The following is a 19,405-nucleotide window of genomic DNA, read 5'->3' as shown; positions in this document are numbered from 1 at the left end:
AGGCCGTGCTCAGTTCATTTTCTAATACAACTCAGGACCACTTGGGTGGCACCGCCCACAGTGGGTGGAGTCCCTCCATGTCAATCATTAATTTAAAAACAGCTTTACAGATTTTTCTACATGCCAATCTGCTGAAGACATTTTCTCAATTGAGGTTAACTAGACAGGAGAGGCAGCCTGCTGGGTTAAAGAAAAGAAGGGGACAAAAGAGGCCTCCAGGAGGATCTCCTGGGTATCCAGCTGTCACTGTCCTCCCCTGCCATGTTGATCTAGGGACCCTTAGGAATGGAAGCTCTGGCTCCAGCTGAGAGACACTTGGGTACATCAGAGGCTTGTTGGGCAAAGTCCCCTAAGGCAGGGTGATGCTCTTCTGTGCATATAAATAGGGTTTGGGGACATTTATTTTGGCTGTTACATTTGCAGAGGGTGTCAACTGGCATCTAGTGGGCAGAGACTAGGGATGCAGCCTATACTTTATCACGCATAGATTCCCCCTACAACAAGGAACTTTCCCTTAGTACCAGGTATGCCCAGGTTGGGAAAGGCTGTTCTAGATGTCCTTTTCCCAGACAGAAAAAGGCTGGGCCCTGAGGTTCCTTCAAGCTGCATGGCACCCGTTGGTAGGAGGTGGGCCTGTGACTGTGATTGCACACAGAGCTCTCTACAGACTTCCTTCTTTGTGGAAGAAGTCGGCCTCTGGGTCAGGGGAAGGACACCCGGCTGGGTCTCTTCCTCCTCCTGGCCCACCTCCCCGCTCTCCCTATGGATTACGACATTTCTAAACTCGTTAACTTCTAATTACTGCTTTGCCTCTGCCCCAGTACACTGGCTTCGTGCCATCTACATCTCTATTAAAATTCAATTTACGTCCATCATAGCGGATTCCTGAACTTGGGCTGGCTCACACTGGCCATCCGTTTTCGGATGTCTAAAGTGATGGCCAGACTGGAGGCTGGAGCAGACAGAAGGGGGCAGACCTCAGCAAAGGAGAAGCCCTGATTTTCTGGGACAGAACAATGGCGGACACTCTGCAAAGGGGACACGGTTGCCTGTCCCTCGAGAGGAGCCAGGTAAGAGGGGTTAATGTTATTTTCTTGGTGGCTCTTAGACCCCCCTTTCTATTTAAGAGTCATCAGGACTGAGAGACTCATTCCCTGCTAGAGTTTGCCCTCTAGGACCACCCTGGGAGGTAGCAACTACTTTCTCACTTGTTCCCATTTTATAGACTTGGCAGTTGAGGCTGAGGAGAAATCATTGGGTCAAAGGTACATGGTAAGGGCATAGAGGAGCAGGCCTAGGACCCCCACTGTTGGTGCTATGCTAGATCTTAGAAGCTGAGCTGGGGTTTGCCATAGCACAGAGGTGTGGAGGAGAGGTGGGTGAAGGCAGACGTATTAAACTGAGCTCTCTTCCTCTCTGGCTTTTGTGTGGGGGTGTCCCTGTTGCTTCCTTAGCTACTCCTTCTGCTTCCTCTGGGCCTGGGTCATCCTCTGAGACTAGTGTTCCTTATGGAATCTTCTGGTACTTTTTAAAATGATGTCTGGCTCCTGTTAATACTGGCATCGCTACTTACTTCTGCTTCTGTCCCTGTGAAGCAGGGATCTCTCATGGTCCCATTGTGTGACAAGCATCAACATCTGATTGTATGGGTCTGGGTGGTCAGTGATGCCACTGCCTCCTGCCAGGAGCATCTTCCTCATGAGGCCTGTCCACACCTCTCAGCTCCTCCCTACTTAGGTCAAGGGCTGCATGTTCCCAGGGCTATCCCAACCTGCTCCCACGACTGCCTCCTTCCCCTCCCTGCCCAGAACAAGTGTCTGATGAACACAGTGCCCACATCTGAGCAAGTGGGAGAGGCTGGAGAAGAGGAACCAGCATGATTTGGTAGACCAGGCAGGCTATCAAGCAATCGACCCTTTGGTTTGGAGTGTTAATGAGAGTTAACAGACAGCCATGAGGTACTTAGAGCAGGGCTGGGCTAACTCTGGCTGCTCATCCTGGGAAGCAAAAGTCTTCTGCAGAGTATGTGGCTGGCTGGGACTGTACTCAAAAGGATGGGACTTGCAAGTGGCCTTATCCTGGGAAAGGACAAGCTCCCTCACCCACCCTACCCCACTCCACTGGGGCAACATAGAACGGGGTGGGGGTGGCAAGTGGTGGGGGAAGAAGGCAGGCTTGGGTTCCAAAAGATTACCAGAGAGACAGGACTCTCCAAATATTGCTGTGTGACCTTGGGAAGCTGCTGGCAACTCCTAGTCGTGAGGTAGAAACAGTCAGCGTCCCAGAATTGTCATGAGTAAAACTTTTACTGGTTCTAGTCACCTACCCTGCGAGTACAGGTGCCTTCTGGGAAGGCCACTGGCTTCTCTTCTCTGCTTCTGCCTCTGTAGGTGGCTCTCACTTCTAAGAGAAGGCTAGACAGGGCTGGTGGAGGAGGGAGGGACATGGTTGCCTGGCCTGTCAAGCCTGCACCTTTTTCTCTGAAGAGGTTCAAAGGCTCTATCTGCTCTGTGTGTGTGTGTGTGTATGTGTGCGCACGCACAAGCTAGTGCATCCTCCACCCCCTTGCTTTGTGCCTCTCACAGAGCTGGCACACAAGGACTCCCCTTCCCTCTGAGGCTTCCTCTGAGCAACTAGATTTTATAGCTCCCTCCCCAGAGATGTCAGTAGGGCAGTAGGGTTGCCTAGAGGACCAGTGCTCCTGGCTTTTCCCCCACACTGACTCTTCTCCCACCACTTCCAGCCTTGGGCACCAGGTCCTAACTCCTCCAAAGAGGTCTTTGATTTTTACCCCACTGGGACAGAAAGAAAGCCAGTGATGGGGTAGGAGACAGGGAGGTCTAATCAGAAAGTCTGTGAGGTCTGTCCAGGAAAGACAAGGCACTTGGGAGCCTGGGACTGTACCAGCTCTCTGTCCACCTAGCCTCCCAGTGCTTTCTGGGTTCAGGGCTCCATGTGTGTAGATTAAGGGTGATGACAGTCAACTCACAGGGTTGTTATGCGATGCTCAATGTGAAGTCTCTGGCTGGCATTGCCAGCTTCACTAGACAGAAGCTCTCCTCTGAATGTGTACATGCCTGGTTACCTATGTGTGGGACTCTGTGTGTGTATACGAGAGATATCAGTCTCATCAAATTCTTCTCTTCTTAAGTGTGAAAGTAATTATGTGAGGATGGATCTCACCATCTTGACACAGAATAATCTTCTTGATGACCTTGCCCTCATTGTACACAGTCTGCAACATGCAGCGATCCCTGCAGACAGGCCCCTAACTGGGAGCTATGCCCATGGCCCTGGAGAAAGCTCTCCCTGTGCACATTCCCAGACACACTAGACTAGTTTGATCTAGAAGAGTATCTTGCCTCTTCCTAGTCCCACAACATGTCGCCACCAAGCCATCTCTTTGTAAAACTGGGCGTCTGCTAGAGCAGAGGGGTGAGTAGTAGGGCAGTAACCTCTGGGGGGGGGTGGTCTCCCTGGCATCTCTCCACATTTGTGAGAAATGCGGCCTCATTCTCAGATTCAGTTTGGGCCATCCTTCAACCTGAATGCTATTTCTTGGATCAGAATTCAAGTGTTGGTTCAAAATGAACAAAGGTCTGTCACCAACAAGGAGCCACCCTTGCTCTTGCCACTGTGGGGGTTCTTTTCAAAAGACCCGTGGGCCATGCCAGTGAGGTCGGAACAGGTGTGCAGGACACCAGGTGTTGGAAGAGGAGGTATACCCATCTGAACCCCGAATTTTGTTAGTTCAGTTATCAGATCTGTCCCTGATTCAGTATGGAGACAGACAGTTTATATAATCCTTACGGCTCCAGTTAATACATGTCTGTTATAATGGAGATGGGGTTTGACTTATAGAATCTCATGGGCCCCACTAAGGTGGCTACCTCTGTGCACTGCTCTGAGAAGACAGTGGAGGCAGAGAGGCCAATGCTGCCCAAGCTTAGAGAATCAGTAGGGAACAGCCCACTGTTGACAACTTAAAAGTTTCCGTCTCTAGAGATGGGCAGGGACCTGCTCACCAGCATGGTCAGATTAGCCATGTAACAGCAACAATAAAGTCAGCAGTGGGCCACAGCTATGCCAGCCATCAGAGCTGAAAGATCTGGTTATACATGAACACAGTGGCTATCACAACATCCCACCATGGGGTGCCTCATGTGTGTGCCTGTGCTGACATGTCTCAAGCCCACAACACCACCAGCTACATAAAAGTCTTGTCCTTGTAATTCTGAACAGGACATGCCTGAGGGTAAGGGACTACAGGGCTGGGTTATATACTTAGTCATTCTTTCCATGTGTACTCTATCTATTAATAATAGCCAAGGTATTATAAATTGGCGTGTCTCATTATGCCAGCAGCGGCCCCATCCATCTAATGGTCATTGTGTCTCTCAACTGAGTCACAAGGCCACGTGACTGTGTTACTGATACTTTTGTAAGTTCACCAGTTCACATGCTTGTAATGATAGAATTGTCCAGGGTGCCTTTCTCAGAACACATCCTGGACATCTGGACATTAAGGAATGCATGACCGTACTTACATTGGACTGTCTTGGTATATAAGTCTCTCTCTCTCTCTCTCTCTCTCTCTCTCTCTCTCTCTCTCTCTCTCTCTCTCATTCTCTCTCACACACATCCTCTCTCTGTGTCTCTCTCTTTCTCTTTATATTCTTTTCTCTTTATCTGTGTCTCTCTGTCTCTCATTGTCTATCTCTCTCCGTATCTCTTGTGTGTCTTTCTATGTCTCCCTGTGTTGCTCTGTGTCGCTCTGCTCTGTCGATCTGTCTGTCTGTCTGTCTCTTTCTTTCACACACACACACATCCTCTTCCTGTCTCTGTCTTTCTCTTTATGTCTCTCTTTCTCTGTGTCTCTCTGTCTCTCACTGTCTATCCATCTCTGCATCTTTCTGTGTGTCTCTCTGTGTCTCTCTATGTCTCCCTGTGTTGCTCTGTGTCTCTCTGTCGATCTGTCTGTTTGTCTGTCTCTCATTTTCTCTATCTTTCACACACAAATCCTCCCTCCCTCCCTCTCTCCTTCTCTCCCTCCCTCTCTCTCCATGCTGGCACCAGAATAAAGGTTTTCTGAGGTTGGCCATAATTGTAAACTTCTTCCTTTGAATTCAGGGTGGGCAGAACTTCCTATCTTATTCTCTCACAGTTTGTTAAGTAAGTTTAGCCATCTCTCCGTCTGAACATTCGACACTATCACCCTACATGCTGAGTTTGTGAGTGACTGGAAGTCCCCATCACAGAACAGTCATCGGAGAGGTGTGAGACGCCAATGACCAGGTGTCTATATTGTATCATGTGATCATGAGTACTGAAGTAAGAAGGTTAAGAAGTGGTGGAGACTGTGTGGGGGGCTGGCTGGCTGCTCCTCGACTGCCTTTGGGTCCTTTGCTTATTTTTTTTGAGTCAACCCCAAAAAAGTGTTTAACATTGAATGAGGATGTGCTGAAAGGATTCATAATCCTGTTTGAAGGAGCTGCACAGGCCAAATCCAGGTCCTTAGGAAATTTGGTAAAACTGGCTGGCATCTCACACGTGTGCATGCCAGTTAAGTTAGGGGCAAAACGAGTCAGGATAGAGAGATACGAGGTATGGCTGCACCAAATGGAAACTGGATGGCCATGAAGAAGGGGCTTCTGGATGAAGCAAATGGAGACATCTAGGTGTGGGCTATACCAACTGTGGCAGAATCGTAGCCACGTTCTTTCTCCAGCATGTCACAATGCTGTAGAAGAGTTTGTCCCGAAGAAACGTTGCCCAATAGTGCAGCTATGTGACATCTACAATCCTTAAATGGCTGAGCAAAAGCAGTGTGCATATGTGTGTGCATTCGTGCATGTGCGTGTGTGTGTGTGTGTGTGTGTGTGTGTGTGTATGTGGAGAGAGAGAGAGAGAGAGAAAGGGTCCTGTGCGAGTGATGGGTAAATGTCAAGATGTGTGCAGGTGTTCATAGCACATTCTCCTAAGACTTGACAGTTTTCAAAGGGGAAAACATGAAAGTCAGAAAAAGTACCTGCTACAGCCCCGTCTTCCGCTGGGCCGGGGTGAGACGGTGGTGGAAGCAAGCGGCTTCTATGCGTCTGGCATCCTTTGTCCCCACTTCTGCTACTGGTCTTTGTTCTTTTTGACTACCTTGTGGCTGGAGTGTGTGGGTGTGTGGGGGGAGATGTCCCCTCTATCGGGCACATGACACAGGACTGGACAGTTGTAGGGTGCATGCTATTGCCTGTTGTAGTAGGTCGGAGATGATCTGAGTCTGTCCAATCAGATCCCTTTCTGCAACTTGCTCATTAAAGCTTCTAGGGAAATTCCTTCTACTCAAAACAAGGCAGTGATAACCTGCCACACGTGGACATCTCAGGGTCACTGGCTGTATGGGGATGAAGTGGAATCTAGAGGTAGGCATAGCAAAATGATCTATAGGGGAGAGGACCAGGAGACGTCAGGTTCTAGGTTCCAAGACCCAAGGTCCCTGGACTTATCAAAGTTGTGGCGGCTCTTACCTCAGTCCTGTGGTCTGTTCATAGTGTCCTATTTAAATGTTTAGAAGGCAATGTATCATGGGATATAATTAGTCATGAAAAGTAGAGGGGGGGAGGAAGAGAGATGAAGAGAAAGAGGCAGAGACAGAGAAACAGAGACAGACAGAAAGACACGGAGAGACAGAGATAGAGGAAGGATGAACATGTATCTCTCTCTCTCTCTCTCTCTCTCTCTCTCTCTCTCTCACACACACACACACACACACACACACACACACACACACACGAGCGAGAGAGATATCTCTCTCTCCATTTATATATGGTTTTCTGAAAGTCACTTGGATGGGGTCCAGGAAGGGCTGGGAGAGTCTGGACAAAGACAAGAGAAAAAGGACATGTACGACGTGTCTGGAAACTCATAAACTGTCTGGCTTGCTGACAGTGTCTACCCTAGCGTGTCATACCCGCATGAGGTCAGGAGACGCCACTGGAAGCCGACCATGAGGAGTTCTAAGGTCACCCCGAGGAGCGTGGCCCTAACTCACAGTCACAGCCAGTGTTTGATGAACAGACCATCCGGCCAGCTTCACGTTCCAGTATCTCGTCGCCACCATACCATGCGAGCCGATGTCCCTGCTGCGCTGAAGCGAAGGGATGGGCCTCCCCAGTGGAAGCTCATTTATTTCCCTGGATGGCTTCCCCCCAACACAGCCATAAACTGGGATATTTGCATTCTCCCCACTGCTTTGTTTTCTAGAATTTGCACAGCGCAGTTAGCAGAAACATTGCTAAGGATACACATTAAGGGAACAATTGCAGCCATCTTTTCTCCTTGAGAGGCAGGGTGGTGGATGGGAAAGACTTTCAGCTCTGGAGTCTCACTGCTAATCTCTCTCTCTCTCTCTCTCTCTCTCTCTCTCTCTCTCTCTCTCTCTCTCTCTCTCTCTCAGTGTGTGTATTCCGTGCGTGCATGTGCACATGTCTCAGCACAACAGAGGACAACTTTTGGGGGTTGGTTCTCCCCTTCCACCTTGCTTTGAAGCGGGGTCTCTCTTACCGTTTCTATCACTTCACCCAAACCTGGCCTGGTGTATCCCAGGTAAGCAGGCCCCCGGTTCTCCTGTCTTCACCTCCTACCTCACTGTAGTGAGCTGGGATTACAGATGTGCACCCCACATCTGGTTTTTTACATGAATTCTGGGAAACCCAACTCTAGTGGTCGGGTTTGTAAGTGCTTTTACCCACGGAACTGTTCTCCCACCTACACGGCTCCTCTTTGTAGCTCAGCGTACACAGCTGACCTTGGGTGGGTCCTCTAAGCTCCAGTTTGCGCATCCATGTAATTCATAGGCTTGTTGGCAGGATCCAGTGACATTACTGCAAAGGACCCATTACCTATGTGAGTTCTTTCTTAACTGACGATGGCTATCATCATCATAACTGTCACTGGTGGTGTTTTGGGGGGGTGGTTCTGTTTTTGAAACAGGGTTTCATCACATCCTTTTTAGCCTAGGCGGACCTAGAACTTGCTAGGTAGCTCAGGGCAGTCCTAGATTCAATATTCTCCTACTCTTAGGCTCTTGTGGGCTGGGATTGTAGACCTGTGCAATCACTGGGCCTAGTTACCGTCTGAAGAAGTTAGATCCAGACTGCTCCCTAGAGGATGCTGCGGCCAAGAACCATTGCCAAAGGTAGCCCACGCCATTGGCGATCAGAGACAATCCTTGAAGGTACGTGGTGTTGAGGGGATAGATAGATGGCTTAGTTGGCAAAACTCACACTGTGCTAACATGAGGTCCTGACTTTGATCCTCAGAACATCTGGTTTTTTCCTTCTTCTCCAAACCTGGCCTTGGAGCACGTACTTGTAATTCTAGCGCAGGAGAAATAGAGACAGGCAAATCCCTCAGATTCACTTGCCTCACAGCCTCACCAAATTGGTAAGCCTTGGACCTGTGAGACACCTGTCTCAAAATACAAGGCAGATGGCACCCAAGGGAGAACAACAAGTGAGATCATCTTGCTCGAGACACGCATGAACACATGTGCACGTGTACTTGCATGTATGTATATATATGTATACATATACATATATGTGTGTGTCTGTGTGTGTGTATATGGGGATGTGCACAGTTACACACAAACATACACCACCACACACACACACACACACACACACACACACACACACACACACACAGACATACACACAACTGATCCTTGATCTGAGCTGGGCTTTGCTGCTGAGTGGTGCCCACCTGTGCCTCTGATTCAGCAGGAAACAAAGCCTCTTCCCCCGAGACCCTAATCCAGCTCCCTAGTCACAGGCAAGCAGGAGGCTGCTTCAAAACCCTACCTGAAAAGCTCTTGTTACCCTATTCAGTCATTCCAGGTGGATGTAGGGGCTCTTCACACACTGCCAACTGTTCCCAATGATGTTGGTGGTAGTCAGAAATGGCTCCAGGTCCTCAAATAAAAGCCACCATGTAGGGTGCCTAGAGAGATCCTTCTGGCCACCTTTTAGGGGGTTCATGCCCAGAAGAGCTAGCAGTGGTTGGGGATCTCTTGCTTTTTGGTCCAGTGTTCTCCAACCAACTCCCACAGATGGGATGATGGCCTCTTCTCTGGCCACTGCCCTGGCCTCTTCTCCTTCCTTGTGGGCTAATGTGGTCACCATGCACCAGCTGAGCCACCGGAAGGTCACAGACTGAGAAAGGAGGTTGCCCCAAAGTCTGGCCTTCTTGTTTCATAATGGAAAGGATGGCGGTCTACAGAGGATGGACAGATGCTCCAGTACTGAATCCCCTCTTCTCATTTGCATTCCCATCCCTGGTGACAGATTTGTATCAGCATCCCCAGGGCAGGACAATCTTGTTTCCCCAACAAAACCGATTATGCACATCAGGCTTGGGGATTAATCACAGGCAAGGGGCTCGGAGCCAATAAGAAAGGCGGGGATGGGAGGGATAAGAGCGGGAGGAGGGAGGAGGGAGCACCAGATTTCTGCTCTGCAGGGCCAGGATGTAAGCAGGAGGCCAGGCTCCCCTGGGGGAGGGCCCCTCAGACAAGCACAACAAACCCACCCATGCCAAGCCCACGTTTCCCCCCCCCCACTTGTCCCTATTAAGCCAGAGAGAGGGGAAGGAAGAGTCACCAAATCCAATACTCAGGACCCGCCCCCTTCATGTCCCATCTGTACTATCCCCTGAGGAGATAGCTCCTGTGCTACTGGCCCGCTAATTGCTGAATGTCCTATTCCATCGAATCCAAGTCTCCTTCAATAGAACTTTCTAGAGATGGTGGGGTTCTTTCCGGCGGGTAGGTGAGGAGAGACGGGTTACATCTTACATCCTCAGCCTCATCTCTGCCTTGTCTGGTATCCTGTGGGTAGCACCCAGGCCTGCCACTCAGCCATCCCATTTACGCATCAAGGGGGTAGGGCATCACTTCCAGAGCACAGCAATCTCAGCCTCTCGGGAGTGTTACATGGGAGCCTGTGGTCCACGTATGTACCCAGGTCTCCCACCCTCCTTTCTCTGGATAGGGAGGCGGCTGGCTCCAGGCAATGGGAGGAGATGACTTGCCTGTACTCCAGTGAGAACCTGGTCAGCTCCCGGTTGTTGTGCAGCCACTTGAACTCCAGGGGCCAGCTGCCCTCAGCCATGCAGGTGAGCACCAGGCGGTTCCCTTCCAGATGCACTTGTGTGCGCACTGGCTCTGTCTTGAAATATGGCGGTACATCATCTGCAGGGAAACAGGTACAGAGCCACTGGTTAGCACTTGCTCAGCTCCGGGTGTTGGTCCACTAAGCACCCGAGGCGGATAGAGCAGGGGCAGCTAGGTACCCTGCCCAAGCTTGTACACTGAGAAGGAGCTGGTTTGATTGCAGGGCTTGATGTTCAGCATGGATTTTCCCCACTTACCAAGCAAAGCCTGGCCTGCTTCTCTCTTCCACGCCACTCCCCCTCCCCCGCTCCCATCACCTCTGTTGTTTTTTTATTGGGAAGAGTCTTGTCTGGGTCTCATTCTTTGCTTCTGGATTTTAAACCTCCAGGGACGAAGGGAAAGGCCACACTGGCCCTCAGCCAAAAGGAATGTAAGCTTCACCTGGAAAACAGAGTCTGTGGTGCCGGGGAGATGGTTCAGTGATGCAGGTACAAGGACCTGAGCTTGAATTTCCAGCATCCACATAAAACTCCAGGCTTTGCCATGCACAACTATCACCCCAGCACTGTTGGAGGGGGGCAGAGACAGGAGGATCCCCCAGGCTTGCTGGATGCCAGCCTAGCTCCAGGTTAATGAGAGGCTATGTCTGAAGAGGGAGGATAAAGCATGGAGTGACAGCAGGCTTCTCAATGGCCTCCTGTAGCCTCCATGTTCATGCACGGGTGAGTGTACCTGTACACATACATATGTGTGCATACACAACACACACATACACACAAAAGGGAAAAAGGAGAAAGAACACCCCAGGTTCTCAGGGAGTTGGGGTGACCTAAAGCTTCAATGGACAGAGTGCTCCCTCCCCGAAGCTAGAAAATACCTTGAAGGCAGTCTATATAGTGAGTCCCTCCGTCACCAGGCTGCTGGCCCCCAGCAAGCCAGCTTTCCTTAACCCCCCCATTCTGCTTGCCCAGGCTGTGAGCCAGTTAGCTGCCTGCACTCCCTGGCAGAGTCATTGTACCTGTCTGGCCTGGTGCAGCCACACAGAGCATGAAGAGCTCGAAGTTCCTTCAAATCCTTCATTTGCTTGGGCAAATGGCTCTGGATGGAGTGGAGCCTTTTGCCGTCTGGCCAGTGGGAAAGAAGTCAGAAGTGAGGCATGGGATTGGACCAGGGTATTGGGGGAAGGATGAGGAGGTGGAAGCAGGGTGGGGGTGGGGATGGTAGGGACAGAGACGAGCTCCCAGCATGCCTTTGAATCACCAGCCTTTGGGGTAGGGCAAGGCTGAGGGCAGATGACAACATCTGGAAAGAAGATGGGTAGAGTTGCTCCTCACAGGTTCTATTTTAGAAGGTTCTACATATGTTCATTTGATCCTCATGGTGACCTAATGACCCCAGGGAACGGGACATATATTTTAGAAAGGGCTCAGAGATCGGATCTTCAGAACCTTTTGGAAATCACACAGCAGAGAGGAAAAAGCCGAGCTGCAGAAGCAGCTACCTCCTTCAGGGAAGTGGGGCTACCTTCCCAAAGAGATACTTGGACCAGGGCTTATAGGAGTGGGGGAGTACAAGCCGAGAACCAGACTCTGAGTTTGTGCCCTGAGCCAGGTGTCAACAGCTGGAGGAAGAATGATGCTTCAGAGAGTGAGCCTCTACAGTTTACCTAGAGAGACCCTAAAGGCCTACTTAGGATCTTCCACACACCACTTAGGTGCAGGCACAGGGTCCGATCCCATCTTCCCAGGCTAAATCTATAAGCTTCCTGTAGATCCTGAGGGATTAGAACCACATAGGAAGTTGCCAGGAGGGTAGCCTGGGTGCCCTGACCTGTAGGTCAGTGGCAGGGGCTCTAGCAGTATTTACAGACTGCCATCTTGTATTCACTCCACGACCGGCCAGCTGTGTGGCGAGGGCAAGCGCTGGCTCTTTACAGTCTCAGTTTTTCCATCCGTGGATATGGAAGAGAAACAGCAGGCACAGGCAGAATAAAATAATGATGATCACAGTGCTGGCCTAAGGCTTCTTCTGGGGACAGACGCTCTGCACAGAATCATCCGTTTCTGTGTGTGTGTCTGTGGCAGAGATGGGCATGGACATCCTCAGTGCTGGCCTGGGTCATCCTCACTCCTCACTCCTACCCTAAGCCTAGAACTGGAAAAGCACCTGAGGGCTTTGGGACCAAGGAAAGGGTCAAAGGAAAGGAAGAGGAAGGCATACCATCAGGGGATGTAAAGGGATGCTCTGAGCCCCTCTGCACACCAGGCCCAGTTCCAAGATCCCCTTCCTGGTTCTCTCAGCCCCAGGCCTAACCAGCATGGGGCAGTAAAGGTCAGGCTCACCTTTTGTTTCCAGGTCTCACTTGGGCTCAAGGACCGATTTGTACCTCGGTAAAAGTTAAAACAGGCTCTTGGGGACTAGTCAGTGTAACACCCCTAAACCTTATAGCCCTGTACTCCCATAAGATATATCCAATCTTATGAATGTGTAAATTGCAGCTGGCAGGGTTCTTCCTTGAGTTCCCATCTCAGAGAACAAGACTGAGGGTAGCTTGGGGAGCAAGCACTGCCAAAGGCCTTTTTGTGCTCCCCACTTCAGCCCTCTATACAGCCAACCTGTGAACGCTCTGCCAAGGAGCAGTTGATGGGGCTGGGAACGCAGGTCAACTGGGATCACGCTTGCTCGGGATGCAGGAGGCTCTGGGTTTGATCTCCAGCACTGTACAAATCAGGTGTGATGTTACGCACCTTCTCCTCCCAGCACTCAACGGGTGGAGGCAGGAATCAGCAGCTCAAGGTCACCCTTGATTACAAAATAGCTAGTGAGTGAGGCCAGCCTGGGCTACTTGAGACTTTATAGCAAAAACAGATGGACCAGTTGAAAGAGTGCCTCTTTTGGATCACCAAAGCATAGTCCTTATCAAGGTGATGGTGCCTCTGGGGTTCTGGGCCATGGCCGGCTGAGCAAAGAGACACTAGCAGGTACCTGTTTGCCAGGGAGAATTACTTGCCACCTCAGGAGGCAGTCAGTGCTGCTCTCGGCTTAACAAATGGGCACATTCTTACTTCAAAGGCACATTCATATTCTCCAGCAGCTTTCAAGAGCCCTTTGAATTGAGTTTTTGAAAACCCTCTGTTTGAGGCTGTCATTGCTCGTTTGTTTTAAAACAATAACATTCCCAGCCCCGCATGATTAAATCCCTTCCTTGGACGTGGGTTGACTCAGAGCCAGCATTGAGAGGAGAAGGAGGACGATGAGGAAGAGGAGGAAGAGGAGGAAAAAAAGGAGGAGGAGGAGGAAGAGGAGGAAGAGGAGAAAGAAGAAGAGGAGGAAGAAGAGGAGGAGGAAGAGGAGGAAGAGGAGGAGAAGGAAGAGGAGGAGGAGGAGGGTGTTTGCACATACATGTGAGCACACACGTGCTCTGCACCTAGACACCTAGCATCTGTGGGCTCGCTCACGGGCCACTTGCTCCAGGACTGAATTTACCAGCTCACTGCCCAGGCCCCAAGAATGAACAACCTGGGCAAATGCCTTGTGCTCAGATGGTTTGCTTCCAGAGGTTGCTGGAGATAATGGCCTTGCGGGGATGAAGAAAAGATACTGTGCTTGCACACCTGCTGGGTACCAGGCCAGGTCTTGGTCCTCCCCATCCCTCTTCTCATGTTATCCTCCTGAGTGGACACAGAGGGATGGAGGCCCCAGACAACTGCTTTGAAGTCACCCTGGCTCTAGTGCTCCTGGCCCTCAGGATACGGGGATCCAGGAGGGAGGCCCAGCCAAAGAAAACATTGGCCTCAGTAGGCCTCCAGTGCAGTCAAAAGTAGGAGCTGTCTGGGAGCTGGGATGCAGTCTGCAGGGGGATTGATGGCTGTGAGGGGGTTAGTTGTGCTTGTGTGTGCATATGCATGTGCATGTATATATACCACTGTGTATATGTCCACATGTGTATCTGACATGTCTGGGCACATCTGTCCCCTCCTTGCGTATCTGTACATGGACAGCTGTCTCACGTTCGTGCTGTGAGTTCACAGGGATGTAGAGTCCATAGACTGTGGAGACTGTCTACCCTCTGCACCTCACTTTCCTTAGCTGTAAGTTGGGGACATGTTTACCATGAAAACTAAATAGATAAGCACAGAACACTAATTAAATAAACAAATAAGCACAGACCAGGAGCTGGCACGTGCTTAAGAAGGGACAGTTATTGGTCCTGTATACGGACAGTTATTGTCCTCCATATGGATGGGCACATCGTGTTGGAGAGAAACTCATACTCTGTTAGCTGAGGCTGGTAGGTCTCGGTTTTTGTTTTCAGATAAGGCAATACTCAACCTGTGGGACTGTATGTCCACGACAGCCCTGCGAGCCAGCGAGAAGGGTAACTGTGCACAGAGACTTCTGGGTAAATAGAAGCAACAGTGTGAGTCTGTCATTCTTCTGAATCGTTCCTCAGTTTGAACCCTCTCCAATTTTTATTAAAATATTTAAATTGATGATTGTGAGGATGATCATATGCGCCTGTGTGGGCAGGTGCTCGTGTGTCACAGCATCATGCCGTGGAGATGAAAGTCAGTTCTCTTCTTCCACCAGGAGCTCATGGATCAAACTCACCCATCAGCCTCGTAAGACAAGAGCCTCTTTGCCACCTCCCGGCCCCCTTTTTACAAAACGGGACAAAATGATTCTAAAATGTATACAAAATAAACCACAAAAATAGATTAATAACTGGGCCTGGAGACAGGACTCAGCAGTGAAGAAAGAGCATGGGGCATCTTTGCAGAGGACGCAAGTCTGGTTCTTGGCATTCATGTTGGCCAGTTCATAACCGTCTGTAACTCCAGCTCTGGGGGACCTTAGGCTTCTAGATCCTGGGGTACTTGCGCTCACACGCGCACACACACACATAGACACATAACTTTAAAAAACACTAATATAATTTTTAAAAGGCTAAAAACAAACCAACACACACAGAGATACACACACAGACACAGACACACACGCACACACACGCCCACACCCACAATGCAAACTCCAAAAGTCTGGCCAATGGGAGAAAGACTAGCCTAGCTATTGAAGTGTAAGGCAGAGCTGCAACCACTTAAACAGTGTGGTCTTTATGAGTGGTCTGATGAAAGGATGGTCTCAGATTCTAGAAATAAACCCAAATACATAACAGGGACTTTCAACGTATGATGAGAGCTGAATTCCAAATCAAGGCAGAGAGGTGAGGGGTGGGGAGGAGCAATTATTTAGCATACGGCTTTGGAACAGCCAGAGAGCCATGTGGGAATAAGATATAAAATTGAATATCCTTCCTCACACTTTACCTCAAAATAAATGCTGGAGAGATTGATGTTTTAAACATGAAAATGAAATTCTAAAAGAACTAAGCGGGGGGTTGGGGGGGATGAAATCACAAAAGTTTAAAAATACACAATGCCGGTGGATTTAAGTTCCTGCCAAGTACTTTCTAAGTACCACGAGAGCTCCAGACGGTCAGGAGACAGACGATGCCTTCAACTCCACGAAAATTCTTTAGAGGGAAGAGAAAACCCACACATCAAAAGCAGCAGCACATGACAGACCGGGGGAAGATATTCTCGACACTTATCACAGAAAAGATCTAAGTGTCCTGAGGAAAAAAATGTTTCCAGCCGCCGGGTACAGTATCACAACACCTTTAATCCCAGTACTTGGGAAGCAGAGGCGGGTGGATCTCTAGGAGTTCGAGGCCAGCTTGGTCTACAAACTGAGTTCAATCCATCCAAGGTTACATAGGGAGACCCTGCCTTGAAAAACATGCTTTTATGAATCTGTAAGATTACACAAGCCGGAGAAACAGGTAGAGGGTGTGAATGGTCCAGAGGGAAGAGTGACAGAGTATGGGAATGCTGGACCTCGTGGGCCACGTTAACCAAGTCACAGCAGGGTCCTCTTCTTCCCACTGGCCAAAGCGTGAGAGTTGGAGGCTCAGTGGGCTGGCGTGCAGGGAACAGGTGCCCAGAGGGGCACACCCCTTGTGGGGCTGGCCATCTCTGAAGTCACAGCCTTCCCATTCCCCCAGCTTTCCAAAGGCAGCACCCTCTGTCCCGGCCTTTTATGCATATGTGAGAGGGCAGTGTCTCAGAGCTGGGATACAGAGTTTGAAACACCTTTGTGCTGATGCAGAGGGCACGGGGTACAAGAATGAGTGTATCTCCAGCATGAGGCTTCTCCATAAGAGGTGACCCCAGAACAACCTTTGAAAGCCACTATTGAGTAACAAGCATCACTTACAGAATCTGCTCTTGCTTGTATAGAAGTTGTCAAAATCTTCTTTATTTGTAGACAGAGTTTCATGTAGCTCAAGCTGGCCTCAAACTCCTTCTGTTGCCCAGGATGAACTCTGATCTTTCTGTCTCCACCTCCACAGTACCGGGATGTAGGCATGCACCATCGTGGCTGGGTTTTGTGGTACCGGGGGCAGGGGGACTGAGGGCTTTGTGCACAGCAGACAAGCAACCAACCAACTAACTGAGTGCCAACATCCAGCCCCTTGCATATAAAAATGTACTTGTTGTGTAGCTATGGGCTTTTTTTTAGGGAGTGAAGCATTTGGGAAACTGACTAGTGGGTGTGTGTCTCCTGTGTCTGTGCATGTACATATGTGTGCACACATGTGTTACCTCTTCACTCTCCCCCAATTCTGTCATTTCTATGCTGTGGACCCTGGTACACGATATTCACTCGTGACTAGATGCATGTATTCATGTGCACACATGTGTATATATATACAGTGAGAGCAGTTATGGGTCAGCCACGCTGGGAACAGGGGAAGGACTAGGGACCGGGGAAGGCTCTCTGTGTATGATTCTGGGGTGTCACACAGCTGGGGACATCCCTGTTCATGAGAGACGGAGCTCTATGAATGACCCGCTGCCTGCAGAGGCTGGCAAGAAGTCTTACTGCTAACTTCCTTCTAATTTCCCTTAACAGGTCAGGAGGCCCCGACTGCCATTTCCTTTTGACATTGTCACTAAATACCCTCATTGTCACCCTCAGATGCCAGGCTGAAAACTAAATAGCTCCATACAGAAGCTAATCTCAATTTAAACTGCCTCCTTTCTTTATCCGCTCTGCAAAATAATATCATCTTTCACCTGATTGGCCAGGCTCCCTCTGCCTCATCCTTCAGGGCTGTCTACTTCCTAGCTTGGCCTGGGAATCACACAGCTCCCCTGGAGCCATTCCTGCTGGGAATACTAGTCAGAGGCTGAGGGGAAGCTGGGGTGAAGGCCTCTGCCAGGCTCCTAATTGGCCAAAGGACATCCCTCTGCCCTTTAGAGCAAGTTTCAAAAGCCACTGAACAGAGACAAATTCCCTTTCAGACCTGAATGCCCTCAGCTCCTTCTCCCTTCCAGGCTCCTAATAAGAGCTCAGGCTAAGCAGGACGTGAGCCTGTAGTGCCTGGGAATGGATAGGAAGCCATGGTTCTGAAGCTCACATGTTTTTCTTCTGAATCTCTCCACCAGTCACCTCTTTCCTGGGCTGACCTCCACAGCCTCCTGGTGGCTGCCTCACCTGGAAGCCTGTACACATGAAGCAGGGCCGGTGAGTCCTGGAGGACAGTTCCAGGTCACAAACGGAGCAAAGGCCCAGTGCCCCCAAGCCTCTCCTCCCCGAGACTCTATGGCTATATGTTAGCTTGGGTCTGTCGTAGAAGCAGGCTAGGTTTGCTTAAGTCTGTATGGGGCCTTCCCACAAAGCCCATGACTCTACATACAGGTCTGTTGTACATGGAAGCCCAGAATATCTACATGTGGGGTGGGAGGGTTAGTTCCAAGTCTGGGCTCCATCTGGGCAGGGGGCTCAGGAACAGATGTCATAGCCCAAGAGGAGGCTGCCAGGGCTCTGCTGGTCCCGGCTCTCCAGCAGAATGTTTTGGGGTACATAGCGCATAGGATGCTCAGCAGGTGTTCTCTGCATGGACCCCAGACTCCTTCCTAGCTGGGAGCCTCTCTTCCACTCCCATGTGTGGTACACCTGCCTGCTTGCTCCTATCACACCCAAGCCAGGGCCTTGAACACCCTAGGCCCCCCACTCTCTTGATGCATGCCCATAAATGAGATGGTAATCAATGCCCCTCCCTTGCCTCCTGGCAGATGCCTGGTCCCACTTGGCCCGTTGCCGCCTGCATGCCAAGTGCTTCATTAGCCAGGAAAGAAGGCTTTTGCCCTCCTTAATCTAATCCTTGCCAGTGACCTTCAGGAGCCAGCACCTTTTGACGCTGGGAGCCTGGGAGGGTGCAACAATCAATTCCGCCGCGGCCTCTGCAGCTGCAGCCGGATAAATTTCTCGCTCAGAAAAGCGTGTTCAAAAGCATCTAATGGAACGGATCATCAATTTGTTTGAATACACATCTAATCTGATTAGGGGGGCCTGGCCACGAGGGCAGCCAGTGGGCAGCCAGCGTAACCTAGCCTCAACACAGCCCTGAGGAATTGTAAGTGGGGTGGCAAGACTCCAGTTGGGGAAGGAGTGTGAGCCTCACCCCGTCACCCAGCAGGCTCCCTTGGGCCGGTCCCATTGTACAGCCAGCCAAAAGATGACACAGACTGAATAGTGAGGGTGCCAGCGGGCTAGACTGATGGCTCTGGGTTGTCTGCAGCTCCAGCACTGGCTACACGGGCCTACATAGCATCCTGGAAGTACCTTGTGAATGAGTGATTGAGCCTGGCAGCGTTGTAGGTGCTCAGAGGATCCTTAAAGCCACGGGCAGTGATAAAGTTGTCTCCAGGACAAGACTAATGGATGGCTGCCCTGGGTTGGAGAGGGACACTCCTCTCTGCCCAGAAAAACCCCTTCCAAGAATCTCAGAATGTGAATTTACTTGGAAACACAGTCTTTGGTGGTGGGATCACTGATGATGAGACCACACTGGAATAAAGCTAGCTCTGTGGGACCGGGTGTCGATAAAAGATGTTGTGGTGCAGGCCTGATGACACAGGCCTGTATGTTAGTTTTCAGTTGCTGTGATAAAATACCATGGCCAAACACAATCTAAGGGTTTATTTTAGCTTCTGGTTCCAGAGGGGAAAAGTCCATCACAGCAGGAAGAACAAGGCTGGGGTGGAGGGGAGAAAGAGAGAGACAGAGACAGGGAGAGACAGAAAGAGACAGAGAGACAGAGACAGACAGAGATACACACACAGAGGGAGGGTAGGGAGAGAGAGAGAGAAGGAGAGAGAGAGAACAGAAAGTGGC

The 19,405-nt window shown here is 50.3% G+C and overlaps 1 protein-coding gene across 2 annotated transcripts in view; it reads right to left on the bottom strand.

The window, feature by feature from the left end:
- The window catches only part of Sdk2 (sidekick cell adhesion molecule 2), a 274,696-nt gene that overhangs the window by 142,349 nt on the left and 112,942 nt on the right, over positions 1–19,405 (bottom strand). For both annotated transcript variants that reach the window (XM_034507500.2, XM_076935522.1), the window contains exon 2: positions 10,081–10,240. In XM_034507500.2, the coding sequence (XP_034363391.1) occupies positions 10,081–10,240 (160 nt within the window). The remainder of the gene's footprint in view (positions 1–10,080; positions 10,241–19,405) is intronic.

Source organism: Arvicanthis niloticus, chromosome 6, assembly GCF_011762505.2.
Source record: "Arvicanthis niloticus isolate mArvNil1 chromosome 6, mArvNil1.pat.X, whole genome shotgun sequence".
NCBI classification, from domain to species: domain Eukaryota; kingdom Metazoa; phylum Chordata; class Mammalia; order Rodentia; family Muridae; genus Arvicanthis; species Arvicanthis niloticus.
Note: the sequence above shows the minus strand (reverse complement) of the source record. Positions and strands in the feature narration are given on the sequence as shown.